The 16,155-nt window shown below is 31.6% G+C and overlaps 3 protein-coding genes across 3 annotated transcripts; 2 read left to right on the top strand and 1 right to left on the bottom strand.

Moving 5' to 3' along the window:
* Nucleotides 1–6,110: 6,110 nt before the first annotated feature.
* Nucleotides 6,111–6,641, top strand: LOC18047788. Its single transcript, XM_024187357.1, has one exon. The coding sequence runs from the start codon at nt 6,111–6,113 to the stop codon at nt 6,639–6,641; it is 531 nt and encodes a 176-aa protein (XP_024043125.1).
* A 3,900-nt stretch (nt 6,642–10,541) lies between these two features.
* LOC18047789 (putative pentatricopeptide repeat-containing protein At1g12700, mitochondrial) lies at nt 10,542–13,398 on the top strand. Its single transcript, XM_024187358.1, has 4 exons — nt 10,542–11,316; nt 11,373–11,464; nt 11,584–11,656; nt 11,717–13,398. The coding sequence occupies exons 1-4, from the start codon at nt 10,978–10,980 to the stop codon at nt 11,978–11,980; spliced, it is 768 nt and encodes a 255-aa protein (XP_024043126.1). The 5' UTR covers nt 10,542–10,977; the 3' UTR covers nt 11,981–13,398.
* Nucleotides 13,399–13,434: 36 nt separating this feature from the next.
* On the bottom strand, nt 13,435–15,609 carry LOC18047790 (protein trichome birefringence-like 42). Its single transcript, XM_006442302.2, has 5 exons — nt 15,209–15,609; nt 14,773–14,944; nt 14,513–14,688; nt 14,187–14,345; nt 13,435–14,061 (listed from the first exon to the last, which is right to left on the bottom strand). Exons 1-5 carry the CDS (start codon nt 15,514–15,516, stop codon nt 13,767–13,769), a joined length of 1,110 nt encoding a protein of 369 aa, XP_006442365.2. The 5' UTR covers nt 15,517–15,609; the 3' UTR covers nt 13,435–13,766.
* Nucleotides 15,610–16,155: the final 546 nt, after the last annotated feature.

Below are 16,155 nucleotides of genomic sequence, written 5' to 3' on the forward strand. Positions count from 1 at the left end.
AAAGCCTCGAAACAGGAGAGTGATGAGGAAAGTGAGCTGGATGAGGAAGAGATGGATATGCTGGCTAGGAGGTTCAGAAAACTTTTTAAGAAATCCGGTGAGCGAAGAAAATTTAGAGAACTCAAGAACCGAAAGGAGAAGAAGGAATTAATCAAATGTTATAAGTGCAAGAAGCTTGGCCATAGAAGAATGGAATGCCCTCTTCTCAACAAGCTCAAGAAGAAAGCAATGGTAGCCACATGGGATGATAGCGATGAGGAAATAAGTAATGATGAAGAGCATCAAGAAATGACAAATCTAGCTCTCATGGCAATTGGAGATGAATCGGATGATGAACTTAATGAGGTAAATGATTTTTTTACTTATGATGAATTATATGATGCTTTTAAAGAATTGCATGATAATTGGATAAAAATTGGTAAAAAGAATGCATGTCTTAAAAAGAAAATGGTAGAGCTCAAAAATGAAAATGAATCTCTATGTCCAAAGATTACATGCCTAGAATTAGAGAATAAAACATTGCATGATAGAGTTGCATTATCAAATGAGAAATCTAGCACTTCACATGAGCATCTAAAATATCACATAGATGACTTGAAAAAGGAAAATGAAATGCTTAAAAAGAAGAGCAATGAATTAAATGAGATTGTCTTAAAATTTACAAATGGGCAAAAGATGTTGGATAACTTGATTAATTCACAAAAATGTGTGTTTGATAAAGGAGGACTTGGTTATAAGCCAAATTTGAAACAAAAGTATTATAAGAACTACTTTGTGAAGAGTACATCTATTAACAATCAAGTTGTATGTCATTATTGTAATCAAAACGGTCACATGAAGCTTGGTTGTCCTATTAAAAGAAAAGTATATTATGGAGTAAAATGTGTTTGGGTTCCAAAAGGAACCATTGCTAACACTCAAGGACCCAAGAGCATTTGGGTACCAAAGGGCACAACTTGAATATTCTTTTGTAGGTACCACAAACAAGGAATGGTGGAGAGTTCCTTGATGAAGCTTGTGAGGATAATCATTTGAGCATGATCTAGAAGAAAAAGATGAGGCAAGATGATTTAATTGTTTTGATAATAATTCTTGCCATATTAATTTTGTTGAATGGATCATGATAAATGGATAATAGATTGAATTTGTGAAAGTATACTTGTATGTTTACATGATAGAATTATCATTGTGTTTAACATTGAGTGCTTTATCATGATGCATGGTTATATATATAAGATAATAGCTTGTCAACTCATCATGATAGCTTTGTTTGATTTTGATGATTATATAATGCCTAAGCTTGATAAATGAGTGATATGCTTGAATTATTAATCTTTGAATGCTTATATGTTTCATGATTGTGTAAAATATATACATGATAAATGAATTATATGTGTGAATTCTTGTGCCGTTAATTGTGTTATATCATCATTCACTTATAAAATTGACATCATTGTTTGATACGATTTCATATGTTTGGTCTTGTATGCAGTTATGTCTCATGCATTAAATGGCTTATTGAAAAGTTTTAAATCTCAAAATGATTTAAAATTAATCAATTTTTAAGGCCGGAAATAAAATGGTGTGTGTAGTACAAGTATAAGAGGTAGCAAATATTCCCTTTCCATTCATCCGGAAAAACATTTTTTCTTATTGATTTCTCTCGGGACAAATTCCGGATAACCAGATTTTCAATCCGAAAAACCGGATTAGCTTTGGTTGCTCTCTGGACAACATTCGGATAATCGGTTTCTCAATCCGGAAAATCGGATTTGCTAAGCATCCTCTCTGCCTCATAATCGGTCTACCGGTTCTTCTAATCCAAAAAACCGGATGCATTTTGAATGCTCACTACCTCGCAACCAGCCTACCGGCTCTCGAAAACCGGCAAGCCGAATTCGCGTGATTGGATTTGTTGAAACACAACCAGATTTCCGGTTAAAGGCATTCGGCAAGCCATTTATGGGCTTCACGTTTCTGCCCAATAACCAGCCAGCCGGTTAGGAAATCCGGCAAGCCGGATTCGGGTGCTATTTCAATTATTCATCTTCTCCCTCTCTTTCGGCATTCCGGTTCTCTCTCTCTCACTAAAAGCCGATTACTCCTCACTTGATTTCATTCCAAAATCCATCATTCTCATTCGTTTTCAATCCAAATTGATTCATATAAATTATTCCCCATCCATTCTTGTGTCTAAAATCATTTTAATTGATTCAAACTTACCAATTTTACTCAATATCTTGAAAATTCGAATTTGTGCATTTTGAGTATTTCAAATTACCACTTCCATAGTGTGCTCTCCTTATGGATTTTACCATAGTTTTCTATTAAATTATGCACTTACATTTTCATATGCCTTGTTGCTTTCATTGTGGATTGATGATGATTATTGTTTGCTATTTGGATAATGTGGAACTAATGTGCTTATCTTGACTTTTTGATGATCAAGAGGGAGATATGAGATGTAAGGGAGAAATACATCTACTTTGAGATTCTTAAGCATATGTTGATTTTGATGATCTATATATTGCTATTATATACTTATGCTTTACTTAAGTTTTGATGATAAAAAATGTGCTTTAATGATTCCATTGTATTTGATGAAATTTGATCTTATGGAATCTATGATTGGTGAATGGATACATTTTTTTTTTGTGCTTTCTTGACGCATTGTTGAATATGCCTTACTTGTTTTAAATGATATCGAAAAAAAAAAGGGGGGATATACATATACTTCGAGAATTTTAAGCATATAAGATTTTTTAAGTTATATTGAAATGTCACATTAGATCTTTGATGAGTTTAGTTGTCTTGATTTATAAAATGTGATTGGTAATTATGGAGCTTGGATAGTTGATAATATGCATGCCAATTTGGTAAAGAAATCAAAACCTCTTTGCGAAGAGCAATTTTCAAAAATTCGGTATAAACTTGGGATGATTTGATTTCTTGATGATTTTGATGATTGATGATTATATGTGCGTTGCTTGTTGAATTGAAGGAGTTGTTGATTTGATAATTAATGGAATAATAGTTCATGATCATTTTATGGTTGATGGATTATATGATGATGATAATTTGTGAGTAATATTACTAAATTTGTATTTGAAGTGATACTTGTTGTTAGGGGGAGATTCTTTCAAAATTTCTACTCAAACAACATGGGTAACAAATTTGCTACTTTTATTCTTTTCCTTTACGTTTTCTTTTTTATGATGAAGGGGGAGAAGAATACATGTTTTTCAAATTTATAAAAATTTACTACTTTTTTCTTTGCCAATTAAGTTTTTCTTTTTGATGATGAGGGGGAGAAAAATCCATGTATTTAAATATGTTAATTTAGCTAATTGGCAAATTGTAAAAGAAGATTATATTTAGGGGGAGCAATTTGTGGAATCATTCTTTAAATACATGAAATATTTGTCATCATCAAAAAGGGGGAGATTGTTAACATATATATTTTCATAATGTTGATTTTGATGATAACAAACAAGATTAAGAATGATAAATATTTTAAGCTCAAATTCATATATGTTTTCATAATGTTGATTTTGATGATAACAAACAAGATTAAGAATGATAAATATTTTAAGCTCAAATTATTTTTGTGGAATCATTCTTTAAATACATGAAATGTTTGTCATCATCAAAAAGGGGGCGATTGTTAATATATATGTTTTCATAATATTGATTTTGATGATAACAAACAAGATTAAGAATGATTAATCTTTTAAGCCCAAATTATTTAATATTCTTTTTAAATAAATCATTATTTTTACATTCTAAATGTTTCATATTTAATGGAAAAATGATTTTATGAAATTGATTGTTTTTCAAAGTTTATGGTTTAATTGAAAGAATTTTGAAAACTTTGAAATAAAGAAGTATTGCTTGAAATTTTGGTGAAGGACTTATTTGAAAAGTGTCATAACATTTTTGGCTATATCATAATTTCATAAAGTTTTGGGATTGACATAGCATTACTTAGAAATTCTGAAATTGGACATATTTGTAAAGTTTCATAACGTTTTGGGCCCTAATACAGTTTTATAAAGTTTTGGGGTCAAACTATAATTTCAAAAAATAGTGCACTGGACAGGTTACTGTAGCATCCGGCTTACCGGATATAAAAACTGAAAAACCGAATATTGGGCAGAATGTATCCAGAACGTAAACGGCTTACCGGATTTCGTAACCAGCAAGCCGGATAGGCAAAATTCAAATTTTTGCCTTAACGGTAACATAAATCCGGCTTACTGGATTCCATAAACGTCAAACCGGATACGCCCAGAATGTGCATAACGACTAGTTTTTGAGTTCAAACTATATAAACTCAAAACCAATTCATTTTTTGTAAATCCAAGCAAGCAAGAACAAGTGCACACAACATATATTGAGCTTCAATTTCGTAACTCATCATTTATTAAATCATCTTTGTTCTTCAATTTGTCTATCCACTCTTAAAGAGAGATTCATTGTTGTATTTTTCATTTCTCATCAAATTGTGAGTGTACAAGTGTGAGAAACACTTGGAGTGAAGAGATTGGAGAGATAATCTCTTGTTGTAAAGGTTCATTGACACCTTGAAGTCAATTGTAAACGTTTGAAGCCTTGGAAAGGCTTGGATAGTGAAATCCTCAAGCCCGGTGTGCTTGGAGGTGCGGACATAGGCGGGGATTGCCGAACCACGTAAAAATCCTTGAGTTTGCTTTCTCTTCCCTTGCTCATTTATTATTGTGCTTTCATTGAATTTATTGTTTTCGAATTTATTAAGGCATTAGATTGGATTTGTTTGTGGTTTGCTTAGCTTAATTTTTAAAAACCCAATTCACCCCCCCTCCCCCCCTCTTGGATTGCCTAGTTAGTATTTCACTTTTCCCATTGACAAGTGTCAAGATGTGCAGATGGCGCATATAAATATGGGACCATTTCAACCCAAACTACAAAAGTATCAATCAACTAGACATGGTACGCAAAACCGTCGATTTCAATTTTCTTGGTTCTCGAAATTTCCTTGGCTTGAGTATTCGATATCAAAAGACAAAGCATTTTTTTTCCATGTTATATTTTTCATGACAAGCCATCTAAGAATGGTACATTTATTGTCGATGGGGTTCAAAATTGGAAGTATGTTGGTTGTGAAAAAACATGTCCTTTTGCTCAACATGAAGGAGGACACGGTTCTTCTCACGATGATGTCATGTCAAAATAGAGCAATTTAAAGGATCTATCCAAACATATTGATAAGAGAATGAATGCACAATCTTCACAACAAATTTTGGAGAATAGACTACGACTTAAAACCTCAATAGTAGCTACCAAGTGGTTACCAAAACAAGCATCTACTTTTAGAGTTCATGATGAGTCGGTTAATTCTCTTAATCGTGGAAATTTTATTGAATTAATTAAGTTGTTAGCAACAATGAATGAGGAGATTAATAAAGTTGTGTTAGAAAATGCTCCTAAAAATGCCCACTACGTAGAATAATATTGAATATTATTGCTTGTAAAGTACATCACAAGATTTGAGAGGAAGTGGGTGATGCTAAATTTTGTATCATAGTTGATGAGGCACTAGATGAATCTCACAAAGAACAAATTGCTATTATTTTGAGATATGTTGATTATGATAGTTTTATTCGAAAATGTTTCTTTGAAATTGTGAATGTCGATGAAACAAAGGTCTTGACTTTAAAAATGAGATATACAATGTGCTTGCTCGATACAATCTTTTAGTTGAAAATTTAAGAGGTCAAGGGTATGATGGTGCTAGTAATATGGCGGGTGAATGGAAGGGATTACAATCTTTATTTCTCAATGATTGTCCATATGTTTATTATCTACATTGTTTTGCTCATCGACTACAGCTCGTATTAGTTGCAATATCTAAAAAGGTGCATGAGGCATGGCTATTTTTTTTTTTCAAAGTTGCTAGTGCTTCTTTCAACCGTTATTCTGAGTTAAAATCTGCTAGAGAAAAAGAAATTATAGATTTGATAGCTTTAGAAGAGCTTGAGACTGGTACAGGGACTAATCAAGTTAGAACTTTACAAAGGGCTGGAGATACACGTTGGAGCTCACATTTTACTTCAGTTAGTAGGTTTATTTAGATGTTTGGTGCAACTCTTGAAGTTTTAGAAAAGATTATTAATGATGGATCTAGTCGAAATATGCTTGGAGAAGCTAAAGGTACACATAGGGAGATGAAATCCTTTGAGTTTGTGTTTATTTTGCTTTTATTAAATAAAGTTCTCGGAATTTCTGATATTCTTTGTCAAGCATTACAGAGAAAATCACTGGACATCTTGAATGCTTTGAATTATGTCTCAAGTACAAAAAGACTTTTGCAAGAGTTTCGAGATAGTGGATGGGATGATTTTATTCGAAGTGTAGTATCATTTTGTGAAAAATATGATATTATTATGCTTGATATGAGTGATTGTTATATGGAACGTACAAAGAGTTTTGGTCAACGAAAAGACTATGTTACAGTTGAACATCATTATCACTTTGATATATTTAATGTTGCAAAAGATTTTCAATTGATGGAGTTAAACAGTAGATTCTCTGAGCAAACTGTGGAACTCCTTACTTTGAGCTCAGCATTGGATCCAATTGATGGGTTCAAATCTTTGATTTAGACAATATTTATTCTTTTGCTGAGAAATTTTATTCTCATGATTTCACTCCAAATGAGGTGCTTGCTTTGAGAAGAGATTAGAACATTATCAAATTGATGTGCTTTCTCATCCACGGTTTCAAAATATGACTTCCATTTCTGAGCTATATTGATAATTTGTTAAAACAATGAAGTCACAGCACTATTTGTTGATTGATAGATTAATTCATCTAGTCTTGACTCTTCCTGTTTCCACGGCCACAACAGAGCGTGCATTTTCAGCCACGAAACTTATCAAGACATCACTTCGTAGTAAGATGGAAAATGAGTTTTTTTTTTTTAGATTGTATGGTTATTTATGTTAAAAGAGAAATTACTGATACTGTTGACTCAGATTCTGTAATTGATGATTTTTATAATTCGAAACCTTGAAAAGTACAACTTCGGTAGCAAATTTGTATTGGGATTGTATTTTTATTTTATACTACTTTTTTTAATTTATTTTTATTTACAATATAGATTCTACGCGTAAGGCTCCTAATGTCCCGTGTTATTAGGTGTATTTTGTCAGCTATATATATGGAATTTCATGTTCACTTGGTACAAATTTTTTTTACTTTTTTAATTTAGCCCAGGGTACTATAGGGTTCTAAGTTTGTCCCTACTGACTACCAATACCAATTTGGATTTTGATATTGTGTTAGTGTCATGATGTATCAAATTTATAATCCATACGCATAACTCATTAGTTGAAGTAAGGTCGAGCTTCATTGGTAAGAAGTGATTTTCCTAAACTTTAAGTTATTAAGCTCCCACATCACTTGAGACTCAAGTTGGAATTCAGATGTTGGAATCATTAGCATTATTCTTAACTAGTATATATAGTAAAAACTCAATAAATAAATATTCAATAAATGAATAACATTGATTAAATAATAAAATTTTTTAGTCCCGACTTGGGACGTTGTAATAAATTAATATATTTGCTAAATACGTATGATAAAAAAAATTTAAATCCTTAAGGTCCAATGAAAATATAAATTAATAATTAATCGAATACAAAACTTAATAATAAAAAAATATAAAATTGGTAATATTAAATAGCTTTTTTCTTACAACTTCAATTATCTAAATTCAACTCTTTCCAAAATATGTATCTAAAGTTGTTTTTTTTTCCCTAATGATTTCAAACTAAATATTAAAAAATAATTGAATATAACTTGAGTTACTTTTGTATTTTTTTTTTCTAATATCAAAGGCTCACACAATAGTGACAAATATGTAAATGATTATACAAATTGAACAAAGAAAAAAAGATATTGTGTAATACAAGTTTCCTAACTAAACTATACTATTATGCATAGCACTCGAGGTTTTTTTTCCCCCCTTTAAAGCAAGTAGGGGAGCCGTTATTTCTATTTTATTAGAAGAGATATTGTTGACTTGAAAAAGCACAATTATTGGAATGTACCAACAAACTCTTCTAAAACAAGGGAAAAAAAAACTCTCTCTAAATTAATAAATATTTAATAAATTATTCATTCATTTATAAATAAATAAATTTACTAAAATAATTTTTTTTAGTCTCAACAATATTATTTTATAGAGGTTTTACTATACATGTACAACTATTGTTTAATAAATATTTTGTTTTCCAAAGGCTAATAAATTTTAATTCAAGAAAGTCAACTTTTTAATTGAGTTGATCATAGACTTTTTTTGTCTCGTTCTTGAGGTCGAGAGTTTGAATGTTCTTATTGGTATCAAAAATTATTTATTTATCAATTTTTTGATTTTATATTTCAAAATTGGACTAATATTCAAGAAGTGTTAGTTATATGTGGTAAAAAATGGAGTGAACAAAAGAGCACATTATCCCATCTAAACCCAAATCAGTTTAGATAGTTTGTAACTGATTTGGTTGGGGTTAAAAATATGAGTGAATCTATTTAAAATACTTTTTATCTCTTCAAACCCCTTTTACTTTTTATTTCTAATAACTATTTACCACTGAATGAAAATATTATAATAATCATTCACACTCCACTCTTCTACTTTCCCTATGTTGTGTTTATTTATTAGAGTGGAAATGAGTGTGATTTCTTCTTACTCTGACGTTTACTTACTCGTTTAAGGAATAGAGTGTGAGTTCCATTCCGTGGGTTCTATTCATTTTTAAAATAATGAGTGAGATTCCCATGAGGGAGGGTGAGAATGAAAATCCGCTATTCTAAAATGATATAATTATATTTATTAAAATAAAATAATGTGATATATTTATCTAAATAATATTATTATTGTTAAAGATGAAGCTCAAATTTGAATTTAAGAACACATGCAATAAGTCAGATATATTCTGAGATTGCACATGACATATCGGTTGATAACTGACTACATGTTAGTTGTAGAAATTCAAGGAGCTATATGACATTCTTGTAACATCGGTTAAATAAGTAAGTGGTACACGTGATACGGTTGTTATTCACGAGGGGAAATTCTGGGCTTCTTCACAACAAACCCAGAAGACAGCAGCTGATTGGTGCAAGGTCTTTCTAGATCCTCTATTGGTTATATATATGCCTTTATGGTTAGATCTAAACATAGAGTGATTCAATAACACCTTCTGAGAAACCTTGTATCTTGAAAAAACTCTAATAGCGAAACTTTTCTTCTCTTTCGCAATGGATGTAGGCTCACTTTGTGGTCGAATCAGTATAAATCTTGGTGTCAAGTGTGTGTGTGTGTGTTTGATTCTGATTTCTTGAATTTCTTGTTCAGGTTGCAATTGGTTCTTTAATCATACTAAAGCTTGCATTCGTTAAGTCAATTTTGAGATTACAGAACATAAGGAGTGGATCTCGGGGAATCTAAATCGGTGTCTTATCTTGTTTAGTTTCAACAATTATATTATTCAATAAATATTACATTTGTTAAAAACAATAACATTAAACTTATTTAAATATAATAATATTATATTGGGTTAAAAATAATAATTTATATTGATTCTTCGTTAAAATTACTTAAAAATAATATTACAATATTTATAGAGAATTAATAATGTTACTATATACTATTTCTATTTGAAAATATAATATTATTATATTTATTTAATTTTAATAATTATATTTATTTAATATTAATAATTAACAATAATAAATAGTTTATTCTAAGCAAATATTAATTTTATACTATATTGTTAATAATAATGTTTCATTTGTGTTGCTCTTATTAGTAACTTTTAATTTACATAGTTAAGATTAAAATTAATAAAAACTTGTGATTTACATAATTAACAAATATTAATAATTACTATTAATTTACATAGTTAAGATTAAAATTAATAAAAACTTGTGATTTACATAATTAACAAATATTAATAATTACTATTAATTTATATAATTAAAATTATTATAAAATAAATATTTTTATTTGACAAATATATTTTTTATTCACTTTGTAATTAAAATTCTTCTAATATGAGTAAAAATAATTTGAAATAATTTATTTCCAATCCAAAATAAAGTAAACCCATAAATGAGATTTTGATTTTTATTCTATACTTCAATTTCAATGTAAATAAATAATCGACTTTTACTCACACTCTATATTTTTAATAACAAGATTCCTACTCTCATTTGAGAAGTAAACACTATCTAAATGGATTTTAAATTTTGAAATAAATCTGATTGAGCATGTAATCATGTACGTAATTGTACACAATCCATTACGTATCATAATTTTATTGATTGACATCCCATAATTAGATTAATAAAATCATGGTACAAAACTTATTGTGTAAAATAACATGTGCAATGATACTCACTTTCTCTTAACGATTTTTTTTTTAATTTTGTTTTAATAATTAATACATACCATATCCATATTCTAATTACTGTATGTCTCTGCGTATAACAGAGGGGCATTTGATTTGATCTCACAAAATCAACGGACTGCAATGCTTCACAGAATTTCATTCCGTTCTTCTTCTTCAAAAACAGCTTTAAACTGTAAGCTAACATCTTCTCTCACTCACTTCCGGAGCCTCTCATCTTCTGATTCCAGAAATAATCTCTCTTCTTTGTTTCGAAAAACGGCAAAACCAAGCTACACTTTCTAAATTCCTCAATGAGAATTGCAAATCAGGTAACTTCACTTTGAACGAATCACTTGATTTCTTTGATTACATGATTCGTCTGAAATCCCCACCTCCTTTGTCATCTCTCACTTTTTTATTTACTGCACTTGTTTAAGAAAAATCATTATGATACTGTTTTCTCGCTTTACTGGAGGTTTAACTCAGCTGGGTTGATGCCTGATTTGACTTTACCAAACATTTTTGAATAGTTGCTTTTTGCAATATGGGTAGTATTTCCGATGGTTTTTTGGTTTTTGGGAGCATCTTGAGGAGGGTTTTTGCCCCAGATGCTATGACTTTTACTACTTTGATTAAGGGATTTTGTACAGAGATAAGGATTTTAGAAGCCACTAAACTGTTTAAGAAAATGGTTGCTTTTGGCTGTAGTCCTGATATCATTACAAATGGCACTTTGATTAAAGGATTGTGTCAGACAGGCAATACAATTCTTGCACTTAACTTGCATGAAGAGATGATCAACAGGAATGATAAATCAGGTGTTATTTGTAAGCCTGATGTTGTTACTTATGGTAGGATCATTGATGGTCTTCGGAAAGACGGTTAAGTAGACAAGGCAAATGAAGAGTAACATGACTTATCAAAATGTGATTGTTACAGCTGTTTAATTCATGGTTTTGTTGTGTTGCTAATTGGGATGTGGCTAAACATTTGTTTGTTGAGATGACTGATCAAGGTGTACAACCCATGTGGTAACATTTGGTGTGACGATCGATGTATTATGCAAGAACGGAAAGGTAGAATAAGCAAGTGAAATGTTAGAATTGATGATACAAAGAAATGTGCATCCTGATATAGTCACTTACAGCAGGTTGTTGGATGGGTTTCACTTGATAGGTAGAATTGCTGATGCAATGAACCTCTTTATTTCAATGATGAATAAGGTGTGTAGACCTAGTGTTGTTAGCTACAGTATCTCGATCAATGAGCATTGCAAAAGGTAGAAAGTAGAGGAAGCAATAAGTTTGTACACGGAAATGGTTTCAAAAGGGATTAGACCTGATGTTGTTACTTATAACACCTTGTTAACTGGCGTCTTTCAGGTAGGTAGGGTTGGAGATGCCCGTAAACTGTTTGATTGGATGAAATCTAACAAGGTTGTCATGATTCAAGGACATATATTGCACAAATTGATGGTCTTTGTAAGAATGGTTATCTTTGAGAGGCATTGGAACTTTTCAATAATTTTTTTAAAACTGCAAGTTTAAATTCTTCATTGAAATCTTTAATTGCATTCTTGGTGGATTTTGTGAAGCAAGGAGATTGGAAAAGGCATGGTAGTTATTTCACAAATTGCCTCATCATAGGTTGGTTCCAAATGTTGTAACACATACCATCATGATCATGGGCTCGGTAGAGAAGGACAACTAGAAACGGCGAATGATGTGTTACTGTTTGTGGATAGAAATGATCGTGCTCCAAATGCAGTCACATCTGATACAGGTATGTGCGGTTTCTTGTAAAATAACAGGATGCAAAAAGCGGTTGAGCTTCTTCACAAAATGAAAGAGGGAAATGTGATGCCGGATGCACATCTATATTCCATAGTCGTGGAATCACTTGCAACGGATTGAAAATATCGTGAATGTCTGGACTTGCTACCTTCATTTCCTGTTCATGAGCCATCGACATGATGAAAGAAACTTCTTATGAGGCCAATGGAGAACTTGTTTTGAGGTTGGCTTTAAACTGTCAAGCTGATGGGATGGATTGAATTTAGATTGGTTATCTGCAGAAATTTGCATGACTTCTTGAATTGGTAAGCTTGCTAAAAGAGCATGAGTAATTGTCAGTTTTACAAAGGCATATATATGCATTCTTTCAACCTTCTTCTGCATCTCGTAAGCTGTGAGTTGGTGAAATATTCTATTCTGTTTATAAAATTAAATCTCTAGAACCAGTGTTTCTCTTGAAATGTGTATTTATTGTCGTAGTTACTTTATGAAATGAGTTTTACTTGTTTTGTGGTTCAATATTTGGAATTTAGCTTTGTTATCATGTGAAATGGTTGGTAGAATTGTTATACTGCTTTCAACTGGATGAAACACTTGGGCTTCTGAATTACAGTTGTGGAGAAAACTCTTATTACAAATACAGAAAATTGAATGGAATGCAGTGATTATGATGAGTGGCGTGTGTGTATCTTATGTGACCTCATGGTATTGCTTATGTGAAATGTGTTTTTCTTGAGATTGTTTCCCAATGATTTTTTGCTTCCTTGATGTCCTTTTTTTCTTTCTTTTATGGGCATGAATATCTGCCTTAGGAGATTCTGATAGGTTAATTAGTGGCAATTACATTGTGTTTATGGTATTAGAGCTCTACATGTTATTACATTTCAGAATCTTGTTAGAGCCATGAACTGGATTGACTGAAAACTTCATTCTTATAATACTCGGAGTCAAAAGTTGTGTTAGGTTTTGATCGGTAAAATGAGGTTGACAAGAAAATGCCTTTGGTACCCAGGGTTGTGAAAATTTGATAATTATGCTCTTTAAAATGGTATGGTGCAATTCTTCTGGTGTGCAATGTTTCTTCTTCAAGTCATAATCTTTGAGTTGGTGTGTTGTACTATTCTGGGCAGTAGCTCATGAGGTAATTTCCATGACTGATGCAAAAACTTATTAAAAACGGTAAATAATAAAAATAGATCAATTGTAGTAATCAATTTGTGAAATGAGATTTGCTAGTTTTGAGGTTCAAGGATTGAGATGAACTTGTTAGCGACTAGAATTGTTATGCTGCTTTCATGAGATGAAATGAGTTATAGTTATTCTACACGCTTAAAATTGTTAAAAAATCGAAGTGCATTGCATCAATTTCTCTTCAAAATAAAGTGAACCAATTTGCTATCTCAATCTTTCACAAATTTGAATCCATGGACACTGTATTGATCTCCAAAGGTAGAATAAGAATGAACAAAACCAAGAAAAATGCTTGTTGGGAATATTTGCTTATTGTATAGATGAAGAAAATTAATCCAGAAAATTGCTTCTAAATCAAAGCTGTATAGAGTAGCTGGTTCCAAGTATCTGGAACACCAGCGAGACACCAATGGCTGCAGTCATCAAAAGCGCTGCCTCTGCCAGTGTAAACAGAAGGGTGGCCGTCTCTTCTCAGTTGAGTTAGCAGTGTAATGTCAAGCAAATAAGCAGGTTTGGCCATTGAACTTATTACACTCTTTACAACAGCTTCTCCAAGATGAGCAGGGCCTGGATATTTTGGTCCCTTCATGGGTTCAGTTTGTCCATCACAACCCTTTGCTGTTGGATCTCCCCATTCCCTGCCACTGAATTGGAGAAGAACAGAGATCGATTAATTGGTAACCTGTCTAAACTTACAACATTGCGCTGGAGTCTTTGATATATAGTCTTTGCTGGTGTGTGTATATATATATATATATATCGGTCTTACTCGACATGAACTGCTGCAACTCCTTGGAAGAAGACTTTAGTTTTTGAAAAATCAATGTTAGAACCCACCCATTTAGCCCAAGTTGTTAATGCTATCTTCAGAGCTTCCATACGATCCATCTGTTTAAAAATCTTCCTTCCCACTTGAAAGTAATCCCATCTGCCATCAAAAACCAAAAATAGGTTAACTCTCTGCTTATCAGACTTGTAACCTGTAAGGTAAAACTTTTCACGTATGCTTTAGGTTTTTGATACAGTGCATGTGTATATATATATGTACGTATACACACACAACAATAGTTGTATAGTTAAAAATATATGACACACTTTTGAGATTTTCCAGTGTGGATCCACCAATGATAAGTGTTGAAGATCAACATATCCACTCCTAGCCACTGATGGCCAGTGCTGATTGAATCAAGCTTCAGAATTTTGCCAATTTTATCATGAACAAGATCCACCAAGAATCCATTTTTTAACCATATAACTGAGGTCTCATACTCCTGCAAATACAAAAACTTAGTTTGTAATCAAGATCTATTTAATATGAAAACAACTTGTATTTATTATATATATGGAAAGCCTACCTGGAGAAAAAATGTAGAAAGCAGGCCTTTCTGAGAAATTGTGTAATTGGAATCAGGGACAGCAAAGTGAAGCATGCATGCTAGTGATAGCCACATATTGTTACTGAGAGAGTCCCCAACAAACATAATCTTTTTCCCTCTGTATCTCTCCAAGAAATCTCGACCATCGAACCTACTTGATCATACAACCAAAAAGATCAACAATCGGGTGTTTGCTTGTGCTCGGGTACTTAATCGAGTAATTTTTAAGCAGTTTTATTTTATTGACCACCTGAATTTAAATCTTAAGAAGATAGGGACTAAAAAATTTATCTAGATTTTATTATCTTTTTTACCTTTTAAAAAAATGTAATTGTATATCTGTGTCTTTTTATTAAAGCCATATGAAAAAAATGAAACCAACAAACAAACAGACAACAGGAATAGTTTTCGTCACCTTGGAAGGTTGCAAGCAGAAGGCTGCCATCTGTATTTAAGATACTTCTTATCAGGCCTACCATTTCTTTGGCAATCAAATCCTCCTCTTAAGAATGGACAATTCCATGAACTGTAAAGTGGGTATGAATCATCATAAACCCAACTCCCTTCAAAATAACTGCAGCCATTTTTGTGCCGCTGCTTCTGCTCCGTCCTTGTAATAATACCATAACTGTGAGTCAAATTTGCATGCACTTTGGCTTTAAGGGTAGCTAGTAGAAACCCAAAGAAAAGATGATAAAAGATACCAGGCCAAGCATCAGCCATCTGAAAATTTTACAGAATTTGAGTTGATTAATGGTAATATATCTCTCTCACACACATATACAAGTGTATATCTATGCATCAGAATTAACTGTTTGGTAGATTTTGCATTAAGGTTCGTTTATGGTAACATGATTTTATGTTTTTATTGCTGAATCCAGAGAGATTGGACATGTGGGGGACCAAATACATGTGTGAGGAGATTACAGTTTTGGACCCGTGACTTACATGTTTTAATTTTAAAATAAAGGCTATGAGTTATGACTAAAGTTGTATCTAGATTTTACATATATATAATCAGATTTGAGCCATGTTTTGAAGATTAATTAACATTATTGTTTGTTAGATTATATTATAATTACATTTATGGAAAGATAATTATATATAGGACTGTTGACAGCTGAGGATTGGTATGAACGAGAGTGTTTAATTTATCAGACAAAATAAAATTTTACCGTGCTGGACAAATAATTAATGTGATAGGGTATGTAGAATAAACCAATATAATATAAAATAGTAGGCTATATAAATTCCGAAAATATATAAAGAAATTATTGTGTGATCTTTTTCTTTCTTGCCTATTTGCAGTGATAATCATGTTTAATATAGACATTCTTACGAGTAATTAACAGAGCTTTTTGT

The sequence above is a fragment of the Citrus clementina genome, unplaced genomic scaffold (assembly GCF_000493195.1).
Source record: "Citrus clementina cultivar Clemenules unplaced genomic scaffold, Citrus_clementina_v1.0 scaffold_3, whole genome shotgun sequence".
NCBI classification, from domain to species: domain Eukaryota; kingdom Viridiplantae; phylum Streptophyta; class Magnoliopsida; order Sapindales; family Rutaceae; genus Citrus; species Citrus x clementina.

What these genes read in the sequence shown, in the direction of transcription:
- LOC18047788 (XM_024187357.1), top strand. Translation starts at nt 6,111, where the DNA reads ATGTTTGGTGCAACTCTTGAAGTTTTAGAAAAGATTATTAATGATGGA.
- LOC18047789 (XM_024187358.1), top strand. Translation starts at nt 10,978, where the DNA reads ATGGGTAGTATTTCCGATGGTTTTTTGGTTTTTGGGAGCATCTTGAGG. An exon ending in CAAGGTGTACAACCCATGTG is followed by an intron (nt 11,465 to 11,583) that starts GTAACATTTGGT and finishes CACTTACAGCAG; the next exon opens with GTTGTTGGATGGGTTTCACT. An exon ending in TTATTTCAATGATGAATAAG is followed by an intron (nt 11,657 to 11,716) that starts GTGTGTAGACCT and finishes TGCAAAAGGTAG; the next exon opens with AAAGTAGAGGAAGCAATAAG.
- LOC18047790 (XM_006442302.2), bottom strand. Translation starts at nt 15,516, where the DNA reads ATGGCTGATGCTTGGCCTGGTATCTTTTATCATCTTTTCTTTGGGTTT. An exon ending in TCTGCTTGCAACCTTCCAAG is followed by an intron (nt 14,945 to 15,208) that starts GTGACGAAAACT and finishes ATGATCAAGTAG; the next exon opens with GTTCGATGGTCGAGATTTCT. An exon ending in CACACTGGAAAATCTCAAAA is followed by an intron (nt 14,346 to 14,512) that starts GTGTGTCATATA and finishes TTTTGATGGCAG; the next exon opens with ATGGGATTACTTTCAAGTGG.